Source organism: Balaenoptera musculus, chromosome 16, assembly GCF_009873245.2.
Source record: "Balaenoptera musculus isolate JJ_BM4_2016_0621 chromosome 16, mBalMus1.pri.v3, whole genome shotgun sequence".
NCBI classification, from domain to species: domain Eukaryota; kingdom Metazoa; phylum Chordata; class Mammalia; order Artiodactyla; family Balaenopteridae; genus Balaenoptera; species Balaenoptera musculus.
Genome location: NC_045800.1, coordinates 26,115,801 through 26,129,267, shown reverse-complemented (window position 1 = coordinate 26,129,267; position 13,467 = coordinate 26,115,801). Strand labels below are relative to the sequence as shown.

Here is a 13,467-nt window from a genome sequence, read left to right as displayed (position 1 = left end):
CCATCTGCATTTAAACGAATTGCTCCAAGACAATCTGATTATGCGGTAGTTACTTTGGTGAGAATAGCGCCTCAGTGGAATGGAAACTTCATTTTGAGTCTAATATTAGACCTTGCTTTGGAAAATTCCTTTTAAATGATCACAAGCTGGGAATAGCAAAAGAATTTAACTTTCGACAGACAGCATTCACCAAGAATTTTTAACTGCTTATGTTTGGGTCCTTGGGAAAGCAGATGTGAGAAACTGACCGGACCAAATTGACTAGACTAGAATTGACTTGACCTGATGCGGTGTTTATATCTATTGCTGATAAGTTTTCTTCCTAGTCTCATTTGCTCAAAATATTTTCATTCTTTGAGCGTGAGCATGCTAAGGATGCAAATTGTTAGGAGGCCTAATTGTCTAACAATCTAAACTTCTAGGCCTCCAGACATTGTTGCCTATAAAGGGGTCTGAGGCAGAGCGGAAAAGGGCGGACAAGCCGACAGAACCAAAGCCAGTTTCTGAGTAAGTGCTGGGAACTTGATCAGACCTGGCCTTCAGGATATTTTTAGTTTGGCTGATTGTGTCTGAGCAAACTCACCCAGTTTGAAGTTTTAAGTAAACTTTATTTAAAGGACACCCCCTCACTCCCCCCACCCCCGGCAAAAAAACCCCCAAAACCTCACCCTGACATTGACAAAAATAATATACGTGTTAACTGATCATGAAGTTTCCAGATATCATGTCTTCTTGGCTTAACCTAAGGATAAGTTTCAGATGCCTTGCGTGCCTTGGGTTGGGAAAACCAATATTGGTGTTTGAGATAAATTTAAAATTTTAAAAGATCTTTCTGAAATTGAAATGCATCTTTTAACCACAGTGTACATTTAGTATAGTAGGGTTTTTTTTTTCTCTTCCTAAGCTGGCAATAAGTTGATGGTGCCTTAGAATTGAGGAAGAATATTAATAAATTAATAGGAGCTACCATTTATTGATCACCCAGTGGATCCTAGGCACTGTCTTTGCTAGGTACCAACATTATCTCTGACACTCACGATAATCCTGTGTGGCAGCGACTATCATGAATGAGCCTGGGTTTAGAGGAGACTGAGGCTCAGAAAAGTTAGGTAGTTTGCTCATCACACAGCTGGTGATGGCTAAAGTGGCAGTGCTGGAGTTCTCATCCAGGACTGGTCAGCTTCACAGCATGTGTTCTTCCTTGTAGGTTATATCTTTTTGATGTTTACTATATTTGAAATTAAACCTGAGAAATTTTCAACATTTACTTATTCATTTTTAAGGGACAATCATAAATCCATTACATGTTAACATAAACAACATTTTTATTAAAAATAACTTTTTTCCAAAACATAGTGTCATTGTTTACCTTTATGTGTATCTCTTTATTATCTAGCTAAATGGAGGGCAGCTGGATTCTCTTCTGCATTCAGTCTGTGCTGTATACTGTTTTAATTGAAGTATGTGAAGAAAATCTGACCTCACACAGATACGTATTTGGAAAAGGGAGGGGTGTTTTAATAGGCTTTTTGAAAAATTGTGTATGTTCTTCTTTGATAGTATACCAAAACTCCCCAAGTGATAGTTTCTTAAAGGTTAGTTGCCATGTAGAATCTGAAACTATGCCAGTGTACTTTTGGTGCACTGTTACATTAAAATCTTTTGGTCTGGAATCTTCCTTACAGAAGAATTCTGAATAATGTATGTAGCTACCCTCTGACTCCAGGAAGTAGAGCTTAATTCCTACCGCTCACCCCTCCCTGGGGGTGGGCTAGACCTAGTGACTTGCTTCCAAAAAGTAGAATGAGGGAAAAGGAAAAATTAGTAACTTTGCAGTGGAGAAGAAACCTGGGAAACTCTACCTTAACCAAGTGGTGAAGGTGAACATCGCCTGTGATGTCATGTGGCTGCCATGTGAGCCCTGATGTGATGTAACTAGAAAACTCATAATCCCAGTGTAATCGTGAGAAAGACATATCCAGATAAGAGGTCATTCTGCAGAGTACCTGACCAGTGCTACTTGATTGTCAAGCTCATGAAAAACAAGGGAGGACTGGGAATCAGTCACAGAACAGAGGAACCTGGGAAGACATGACAGCTAAATGCAATATGGTACTCTGGACTGGATACTTGAACAGAAAGAGAACATTAATGGAAAAACTGGTGAAATCCAAATGAAATCTGGAATTTACTGAATATTACCATATCAATGTCAGTTTCTGGTTTTGATGACTATATCATGGTAAAGTAAGATGTTATCAGTGGGGGAGAAATTGAGTAAAGGGTATACAGGGACTCTACTGTCTTTGCAAATTTTCTGTAAATCTAAAATTACTGCAAAATAAGTTTTTAAAAATCCACTGTTATGTATTGCATTCTGAATAAGTCATTTACCCATGCGTGATTTGGTAACACCATGGCCCTGGTCATTTGGAAAATACTTGTTCACAGAGTTATGCAGATCTTTGAAATGTTGACACATTTTATTGTTCAGTGCTTTCAAAATCTCATTTGTTAATAGCACCACCTGTCTCATCAGAAAAGTCTTTACTGAGAAGCTCTCAAGCTCGTGGCGGCGGATACAAGTTTCCCAAAATTCTAATTTTCCCTTGAAAGCTCAGATGTTATCTTTGGCAGCAAACACTGCTGTTGTTTTCCTTAATGTAAGAGGCTCATCTTGTTCATTTTCAAGAAAATGTCTGCCAAATATCCAAGTCTAAATAACCATAGTTTGTTTGGTAGTCATTCTTTCAACTAAAAAAGATGTTCAGTGAAAAAAAGTGGCTGATCCAACTTGCAACTCAAACAATTTGCGTTGTCATTTTCCTCAAAACAATTTGAGTCCTTTCCTCAAAACAACTATCGTACTTGAGAATGCAACAGAAGTGTTTTACCGTACTTTGCAATTTGTCACATACAATATTGAAAGACAGGTCCCGGGAATCAAGATTTAATGAAGCTAATAACTTTTACTGCTTCATCAAGGATATTCTTTTTTTCTTTTTTTGTCCTGAAAAGAATTATTTTATTTTTAAATTTTTATTGAAATGTAGTTGATTTACAATGTTGTGTTAAAGGTGTACAGCAAAGTGATTCAGTTACATATATATGTGTATATATATATATGTATATACACACACACATATATATATATTTATATACTTTTTAAAATTCTCTTCCATTATAGGTTATTACAAGATATCGAGTATAGTTCCCTGTGCTATACAGTAGGTCCTTGTTGGCTACCTATTTTATATATAGTAGTGTGTATATTTTAATCCCAAACTCCTAATTTAAGGGATATTCTTAAGAGGAACCAATCTTTTCCCCTCTCACTATGTGTGTGTGTGTGTGTGTGTGGTGGAGAAGACAGTGACCACTAGCATAGTGACCACTACTACCGCTGCCTTGATTTGTGCTCAGGCACTTTACACCATTGCTGCAAATATCAACACAGTGGAAAATTCCAGGAACGTTTTAGTGTTCTAAATGAAAATAGTTTGACCTTTCTGACTCTCCTAAAAGGGTCTTGGGCACCCCTAGGGGTCCACAGACCACACTTCGAGAACTGCTCTCCTAAAGTAAAGTAGCAGTTGCTAAAAGGTCACAAAGGAAGAGCTGACATAACCGAAGACCAAATCCATTAGGAAGCAAGTGGTAACATGGTGGTACCATGTGTGTAGACGATGATGCTCTTCTGGATTAACTGGTCTTACTTTTTATGGCCCATGAAGCTTTTCCATTTGTTTGTGGTATTTCCAAACCATTTTTAAATGCTGAAATATAGACTTTGATAATCTGGTATCTGTGTTTGCTGCTATTTTTACCATAATCATTTATAAGACTTCATTCAGGAAATTTAGAAAATTACCTCTGAAAATTACCTCTTTGTTTTCTTTTCTTTAAAGGTAAATCTCACCTGGCTATTGTGCAGCGAGTAAACAATGAGGGAGAGGGGGATCCATTTTATGAAGTTCTGGGAATTGTCACATTAGAGGATGTGATTGAAGAAATCATCAAATCTGAGATTCTAGATGAAACAGATTTATACAGTGAGTACCATCGCCTGAGTGTAATTTTCCAAAACCTTTGCTTTTATTTGTCATGTTGTTTGTGAGTCATCTGACATCTCTCCAGCTGTTGTCTGCCTGTTTCTAATTATGCACTGTGTGTGTAGGCTGGGTACCACCTACCAGTATATTCCAGTCCCTTCATCAGAGAGGAAGAAGAGGCAGGTCCTGTAGTGTCAACTGACCATGTTTTTTTTGAAAAGCCAACTGCTTCTAACTATTGATCTGGGCATTGCTTGCCCTGAACAGAAAACTCCATTCCTGGTTTTCCATTTATTTTACATCTGGAGGAAGACTTGTTCTTAACTAAATTTTCATTTTACACAATTAGGCAAATTGTTTTCAGATAAATTTCTGTCTCTACCTATGGTCATAATTCAAATACTTAAAAAATGAGGGGAGTTTGTTAAATTGATGGATAGCAACTGTTGAAATTTCTCTGTTCCAGGACCCATGGGCCAGGGTAGAGGTGAGGTTTGCAGGCATAGTTTTGCTGGGGCAGTGGTGGTGCAGCGGGGTATATAGAGAAAGCAGGACGGGTTAGGGTACACAATAAAAAAAATTGTTTTTCTCATTCTGTGCTTCTCTGCCTTTTGAGAGGTGGTCTTGGATAGGGGCAGGGGAAGGGAAGTATCCACACCTGTTTGCCCAGGAGTAGGCTTGATTCTGGGCTGAGTGTTAAACATGAATCTTGTCTTATTAAAGTCCACAACTGTTGGACTGTGGAGCTTAAACCCTCTTCCTCAGCTTTACTCTTAGGTAAAGACTCTTTCAAGGGTTTCTTAATGCCAAAGATGGCCCAAGGCCTGAGACGTTAGGGGCTCTCAAAGGTGGTATAGAGAAAGAGAATCTGGGCTCTTTTTGTCCTGTTTGGCTTTTAAAGCATGACTTGGAGGGGAAAATGGACTGTTCAAATGGCCTGGAGCACCCAGGACAAAGCCAGCCTTGCTCAAAGTGGAATGATTTTTATTCAGTCCTGTTAGAAGGGAATGTCCCTCATTTTTTTAAAAAGTCTTCCATGCACCCTTAACAAAATACATTTTATGTTTATGTTAAAATACATTTTATGTTTATACATTTATGTTTATGTTTTCCATGTACCCACTTAAAAAACTACATTTTATGTTTAGCTCTTGACATGCTTCTGAAAATGTATCTTATTTTTTCCTCACATCTGTATAGTGTTCTTTAAAAAACACCAGTTCCTATGTGTTTTATCCTTTTGACTCTTGGAGAATAATCAGAGATTTCATAATAGAGAATATTGTTAATTCTACGTTTACATTCTTTTCATCCTTCCTCACAGTGACTATTTAATACCAAGTGTGTCTCTGCATATTTATGTGTTTCCCCAGGGGTAATCCTCCTTGTAAGAAAGATAATCTAGACATTTATGAGCTTTAATGTTTACACTACAGTTCACTTCTTTTAAACCTTGATGAGACTGATTTCATACATGGCTTCCTGAATGAGATGCTGAACTTGTGGTTCAGGTGTATTCTTGATTCAGATTAGGGATGATGACTACCTTTGTCATTAGAAAATTATTTAGGATGCTTGCATTGATTTATGCTGCCTGATTCTAAAGAGAATTTGAGACAGGAAAATTATAGGTTGTGTTCACTGTCTCCCCAGGACAAGCCTAGTTAGTAATCACTCTGTTTTGCCTGAGGCATGAAATGGTAATGTAAAGACACATGCTTCTTGGGGGAAAAAAAGGAAGCAATTAGGATCTTGTCTCTAACCTAGTTTTTTCTTGATCATTACTTTGTCCAGAAAAATACTTGAAAAAAGGTTTTGCATTAGACGCTTCCTAGATCAAGGATTGGCAAACTACAGCCCTCAAGAGCATGCCACCTGTTTTTATATGACCCAGAAGCTAAAATTTTTTTTTTACATTTTTCAGTTGAAAAAAATCAGAATAATAATTTTATTTTGTGACATGCAAAAATGATAAGAAGTTAAAATTTCATATCCGTAATAAAGTTTTACTGTAACACAGCCCTGCTAATTCATTTACATATGGCTGCTTTTTGCTAAACAGCAGGGTTGAGTAGTTGCAACAGAGCATACATGGCCCGCGACCCTGAAGTATTTGCTGTCTAGCCCTTTACAGAGGAAGTGTGCTGACCTCTATTCTGAATCACTTCCTTTGTATTTGGTTGACCTTGAGGATCTCATGGTCTGGGGTAGAAATGCAGCTAACAATTATTATTATTAAAATACTGTTCCATGAAAGTGTTCTTGTTTGTTTCTTGAGATTGTGTGTGTGTGTGTGTGTGTGTGTGTGTGTGTGTGTGTGTGTGTGTTCTCTTTCAGCAGAGGCTGGGAGCCTCTTAAAGGCAGGGACATGCTTCCCTGTGTCTTCTGTAACATGATTGTTCTTCACTGCGGTGTGGCGACCTGAGTAGCAGGAGCGTGTGTGCACTCCGGGCGACATGCTCTGTTGCTATGTGGTTGTATAGGCTCCACGAGGGGAGGATTCTTGTCCCCAGCTGCCCAATAACGTACTTAAAAGGGCTCTGAAGATCTTCACGAAGTGTGTCGATAGTTGCTCCTCATCAGGTTGCCTGTGATTTCTTACTCTGGATTGTGTCACAGTCATGAGTGTGCTGCACTGATTTAATGAGGATTCTCTCTCCCTTCCCCTTTCCATGTGGTGCTTGTATGTAGCGTGCCCACCATCTGGAGAGAGAGCCTAGCCTTTTCCATATATTATGTCATTTTCATTCGAAAAGAGCCCCAATCTAATGGAATGCATTTCCATTTCTCCCTCAGCTGATAACAGAACGAAAAAGAAAGTGGCCCATCGAGAAAGAAAGCAAGATTTTTCTGCCTTTAAGCAGACAGACAGCGAGATGAAGGTTAAAATATCACCACAGCTTCTCCTGGCTATGCACCGTTTCCTAGCAACAGGCAAGTGCAGCTTATCACAGTTTGAAATCTCTGCCAACCCTGGAGCGAGTTTCTCACCCACCGCTGACTGGGGTGGGCTGGGGGTGGAGACTGGGAAATGGGGTGATAAGTAATGCCACTTTTGTGTTTTGTTTTTTGTTTTTTTGTTTTGTTTGTTTTGTTTTGTTTTTTTCTTTTTAAATTCTCTCCTCTCCTATGTTCAGTGTCGGCATGAACCCTCTGAGACATTTACCAGGGGTGGACCAGTAACTTAAAATTGGTCTGAAAGGTAAGGATGAATGTTAGTGCCACACTGCATGTGAACAGTAGGCCAGGCCATCCGCTTCAGCTAAGTCCAGGGGAGAGCCAGCTGGCGGAGCAGGCGGACAGTGCAAACCAGACACTACCTCGTTGTGTGTCGGACAGTTGAGTAGTTCTCTCTTCAGCTTGCCTCAGAAGAACAGTTGGACATCGGTGGTGACACAGGTGCTATGATTTGCAAAGAAGAACAATAAATTTTCAAAATTAAATCTTTACCCTTTATGGCTTTAATGAAATCAGAAATTCTAAGAACTCTGACATGGATTTCTTGATAGCCTCTTCAAATCAGATTGTTAACTTGGGCCCATTCCAGGAGGCAAGTGTTCACATTATTAAAACCACCAACCCAGCCAGCACTGACTGCTCCAGAGAGGTCAAGGTCGAACGGACTTGAGAGACCGACTGACCCTGCTCACATCCCCAGATGGCTCTCTAGGCGAAGGGTGAGCTCTGTTGGCCAGGGGAAGTGTGAGAAAATCAGAGTACCCAGTGGCCTGTAGAAGACGTCTGTGTCCAAGATGGGCAGCCAGTGCCTTTCAACTGAATGCAGTATACTTAAGATATTTTGAAAAGAATGCTAACGGCAGCCATGTGATGGAATGTTATGCACTCTTTAAGATCATGTTTTCAGATACCTGGACATGCTCACCATATAATATTTATGACATGGGAAAATACTCATAATTTAATGTAAGGTGAGAAGAAACAGTATAAAACCGTGTGTACACAAGATTATCCTTGTGTTTTTGTGTGTACACACACGTACATGGCACGCATGCCTAGGTGAGGTATTAGAAAGAAATGCTCACCAATTGCTCAGAATGGTTACAAGTGGTTGGTTTATAGGCGATTTTATTTTATTCTTTATTTTTTTCTGGGTTATCCAAAATTTCCACAATGTACTGTCTAATTTTGTTATTACAAAAAAGTCACAGAAGCTAATGCAGAATTTATATTGCACATATAACATAATTTTAAAAAATTTAAAACATATAAACAATGTCTTTAACTTGCTTATTATTTTCTATTTCTGATAATATTGTTCATCATTTTAGAACCACAATTTAAAACTAAATGTTATCCTACTCTGCCTCTGAGATACCATAAAGTCCACTTTCAGTATGGCACCCTTAAGTCAGTAACTTTGGGTTTTGTTATTTTAATAAAATCAATATCTTTGTAAACTCAGATCAACATTACATTTTTTTTTTTAATTAGCAAGTTGGAGTGCATGTTGATGTGTGCACGTGCCTTGCTTTTATTCTGAATCTCTACCTTCCTTTGTTCCCAGACTTTCTCAGGGTAGTTGAGTGGGAGAATGAGATGTGGAGCACTGCGTCTGTGCACCTGGTACTAACCCACACCTAGATGCTTCCTGACCTTTGCTTCTTCCTTTGGCTGTTGTTGGACAGTCAGTCTTTTGTGGCCTGTTGCAGGGCGTCCTGGCAGTCATGGAGCCTGCTTCTGGTTGATTTTCCTGTGTGTCAGTCAGAAAATGAGGGTATTTTAATGAGAACTGAAACCAATGACAGGTTGAAAATGAAAAGTTTTAAAGCAACAAACATGAGAATTCAGCATTTTCTAATTTCTCCCAGGTAATCTGCCCCCAGCGGATCACCAAACGGAAGTCTCATTAATCCATACTGTTATCGCTTCAATTCCAAGTATTCTTTTCTCTAAACACCTTAATCACTAGTATCATTTTTTTCCATCCATTTGAAGTGTAATATCAAGTTGTGTTTATATCTATAGAAGTAGAAGCATTTAGCCCATCCCAGATGTCAGAGAAGATCCTTCTAAGGCTGCTAAAGCACCCCAATGTCATCCAGGAACTGAAGTATGATGAGAAGAACAAGAAAGCCCCAGAATACTACCTCTACCAGCGAAACAAACCTGTAGACTACTTCGTTCTCATTTTGCAGGTCAGAAGAATTAACAGTTGTTTGATCTTATTGAGTACCCACCCTTCCAGTTCGGAGGAGACTTGGTGTAGGTGAATGGGTGTCAAGGATAACATACTTAACTTCTGGGGTGGCCTTACAGTGGGAGAATTTCATCTCCCTATTTTCGTATCTGCAAACAATTTCAATATAAAGCAATGTTATTAATTACTTTAATTTCCAATACAGACAGGCACTTAGTGATTGCTGAGGCATTGAGGCATTCATTTGAAGAAGGGTGAATTCAGGTGTTTGTATTTTTTTTTGAAGAGTTTGGGGAATTACCTGTGCATGTCTAAATCTTGGCTGGGCATTTGAAATTTAAGTGTTGTGAGTTCCTTGGGTCTCCTTTTTATCATCTTTTATTTCTTCCACCCCTCGTTAGGACTTGGTCTTGCACAATTTCCTAGAGATGCCTTATGATCTCTTCCCTTAATGCCATCAAAATAATCCATTTATTATTGTTTTTATTCCTGATTACTACCAGCTTCTGTTTTAATGAGGAACTGATGGGATAATCACAGCCTCTCATGGCAATGGTAACTTACCTCCTTCTCACTGTAACATAATCCACTATATAAGGTGAGAAGGTCCATCCATTCTGAACCCTCCTAGGGGCCCTAGAGGGGCTTTTGTGCTTGGATTGACAGGAGGCCCTTATTATCTCACAGTTTCACTTGGTAGAGTACAGTTCTTGGTATGGAGACCAAGATGAATAGTACAATGAATAGCATGCTAGTTTTATTGATTTCTTGTGTCTCTTTATTGAAGAATTACTTTTATAGGAATTCTGAGTGTATTTCAATATAAGAATACTAGCCCCTTAAGCATTCTCCTGTTTCTTGGTTACTTCCTAGGTAAGAATTGGAGGGATCTTTATAAGAGTATAATTAGCACTTGGTAGACCCATCTACAATTTACATTGAGTCCAGCAAGTCCCAATTATCTAAATGAATCAAGATGTTTCTTTTTATCTGAAAATAACTCTTATCAGATGTCGAGATGTTAGAAACTCTGGGAAGTGTTGTGTTCATGCCCCGTGTTTGGACTGTATAGTGAATTCTGGAAGCAGAAGTGAGGAACTGTAGAAAAGTCTGTGGATTAACCAGGTGTATGCTGCTTTCATATAGTGTTTCTTGGAAACTTCTGTTTGCAGGTTTTCTAAGTCAGTACCCTGATTATTCTACTAACCTTAGTCTCATTCAATCCTGAATTGTTTTTCTTTTTCTCTGGGGATAGACAAGCTTGAAACTTTGAGGGGGCTGGGAATTTATTTTATTTACTACAGTGAAGGAGTAAAGCATTCATGTTTCTCATAAAATCTAGATGTGAATATTCCTTAAACCTAGAGAAACTGAATGACATTAAAAACAGTTTATTTAGAACTTTGAGGATTGACATTGTGAATTTCAGTAATATTAGAAACTCTGTGGCTTTCAATCGTCGATTTTTATATAGTTAGCATTTATGAATTCTGATTCAGTAATGCTCTATTGGTATGTAAAAAAGCCATTTCCTGGCTGATGGATCTAAAAATAGATTTTATGGAAGAGGGACTTCATAATTCTTGTCCCTTTATAAGTAAATCTTTAAAGATATTTTTGATAAGGCTTTTATGTCCATGTACCTATATTTGAATACCTATGTCATGTTAAATATTTTTATAAATGTGACAAGTTCTTGGAACTGACAATGTCACGGGAGGTTTTTTTTATTTTTATTTTATTTATTTTTGGCTGCGTTGGGTCTTCGTTGCTGCGTGCGGGCTTTCTCTAGTTGCGGCGAGTGGGGGCTACTCTTCGTTGTGGTGTGCGAGCTTCTCATTGTGGTGGCTTCTCTTGTTGCGGAGCATGGGCTCTAGGCGCGCAGGCTTCAGTAGTTGTGGCTCGTGGGCTCAGTAGTTGTGGCTCACGGGCTCTAGAGCGCAGGCTCAGTAGTTGTGGTGCACGGGCTTAGTTGCTCCGCGGCATGTGGGGTCTTCCCGGACCAGGGCTCGAACCCGGGTCCCCTGCATTGGCAGGCGGATTCTTAACCACTGTGCCACCAGAGAAGCCCCATCATGGGAGTTTTATAAAGATTTCAAGGATTTATGGAGGTGTTCAAACTGTAGAGTTTGGTGAAAATCATGTTCTTGAAGGCCAGGCAGTTACCTGAGGTACCCAGAGTATGACAAAATGAAATATCATAATACCCTGTCAGTCTAGCATAGCCATCACCATTGACAGAGTATATTCCACCTAAAATATCACTAATCCATCATTGGAAATTCATGCCAGGTTATTGAGCATGTTCCACTGCATTTCAAGAACATTAAACCAGAGGAAAGCAGCTGTAGCTGCCTTCCCTTCCTGGCCCCAGTGCCAGCGAGCTGCCTTCTTCTGCAGACACTAGAAAAACTCTTTTATTAAGTAATTGATGTTTGGAATATAATTATAACTAGAAACAATCACTTTGAGTTTAAACCCTAGATGAAATAAAGTCTAATTTATTCAAAGCAAACCATTTAAGTAAGCTTACTTAAAAGAATATCCTATAGGTTATGGGACACATACTACATATGAATAAAAAGGCACTTTCAAGTTTTATCTGAGAAAGTAGATTTTTAAACTAAAATGTATTGTGATAAAAGCACAGTAAATAGTGAAAGAAAACTTTTTTGGCTCTACATGCCTTACCTAACTTAACAGAATACACATATAAAAGTAGAAATGGATAGGAACATAATCTTGGTGGAAAATTTTTCCACCATCATAAAAGAGCAAGAAAAAATGTTAGAGTTTTAAATTGTGTAAATAAAATTAACCAAGTTGAAGAAAATTAAATATAAAGCCAGGGAAATACACTTTAAACAAAGTTTTATGTGACTTCTTCATAAAAATTGGTCATTTGCTCTGTCACATGTAAATTCTAATAAATTCAGAAAGATAGAAATTTCATAAAACTACCTGCATAGATCATGATGAAATAAAATTAGACATAAAAATGCATAATTGAAAAGTACTAAGCTATTTTAAAACTGTGATCAATTCTCTTACAAAGGTTTATACATAAGGTATAGAATAAAAGACTATTAAATAATATAAATACCATATCCACAGTATGTCAAAGTTTAAAATTTTATTCTTCCTCTAAGTACTTACATAAGAAAAAAAGATATCTCTGATTTTCCATAATAGAAAAAGAGCAAAGCAACAAACTAAAAAGAACAAATTAAATAATAGAGTATCATGAAAATAACTTTTAAAATGAAGAAGTTTTACATCCCATAAATAAAATCAAGATTGGTTCTTCTAAAAGATTAACAAAATCATTATTCTATTGGCATAATTAATGTAATAAGAGAAGAAAGAAAACTAGAAGTTCTCCCTTCCCCCCAAAAAAGCAGCTAGAATCAAAGGAATTGCGTGAAAAAAAAAAAAAATTGAGACTCTAAAGAACTCAATTTCTGTATTGTACAAATAGAACAAGATGATTTGATAGTTAAATGCATTCTTTACGACAGTATGGCCTAATCTGAAGTCTGATAATGTTCTGGGCCAGTCTCACTTGTCCACATTGATGGAGAATTCCTAAATAAAAAGGTAGCAGTTAGAGACCAATAACGGACCCAAAGAGCTATTCACTGTGACTGTGACTGAATTAGGATTATTTTAGGTATTCAGGGCTAGTTTAATAGAAGGACAACAAAACTAAAATATGCCATGTTAATTAGGAAAGCAGTAAAGGAAAAAAATCCCTATGCTTAAATCAGTAGATATCAGGACAAAATTAAGCATCCATTCTTGATTTCTAAAACAAACCACAACCAAAAAATCTTTGTAAAAATCCATGATGAACAGTGAACAAAAAAGAAAAAAATGCTGTAAACCAATCACATGCTTAAACTGGCAGCTTCCTTTTGGGAATAAATATATACACCCCCTCATATACATGCATTTCAAGAAATCATTATTTTTTATAAAGCTTTTTATGCAAATAGATTTATAGCAAATAAATCTATCAATTATAATTAAAGTAGTAGAAATAGTCCATATGTCTAAGCTAATCAAATTTCAGTGTGGATAATATGAGAGATCATTATATGGTCATAAAAAGTAGAAAGCATGTACAAAAATATGTCAAAAAAGATAGTGTGCCTGTAATTATAACTATTATAAACCATTTTTCTAATATATATAGTTGATATTTTACAGTGAAGTATTTGTTGGTCCTTTGGGGAATAAAATGTCTAAGCAGATAAA

The 13,467-nt window shown here is 37.6% G+C and overlaps 1 protein-coding gene across 3 annotated transcripts in view; it reads left to right on the top strand.

The window, feature by feature from the left end:
- CNNM2 (cyclin and CBS domain divalent metal cation transport mediator 2) overlaps nt 1-13,467 on the top strand; it is a 147,922-nt gene that overhangs the window by 113,323 nt on the left and 21,132 nt on the right. For all 3 annotated transcript variants that reach the window (XR_005016868.1, XM_036829147.1, XM_036829146.1), the window contains exons 2-4: nt 3,909-4,052; nt 6,849-6,986; nt 9,039-9,208. Coding sequence is in view for 2 of the 3 variants with exons in the window: in XM_036829147.1 (XP_036685042.1) it covers nt 3,909-4,052; nt 6,849-6,986; nt 9,039-9,208 (452 nt within the window). In the remaining variant the exon portion in view is untranslated. The remainder of the gene's footprint in view (nt 1-3,908; nt 4,053-6,848; nt 6,987-9,038; nt 9,209-13,467) is intronic.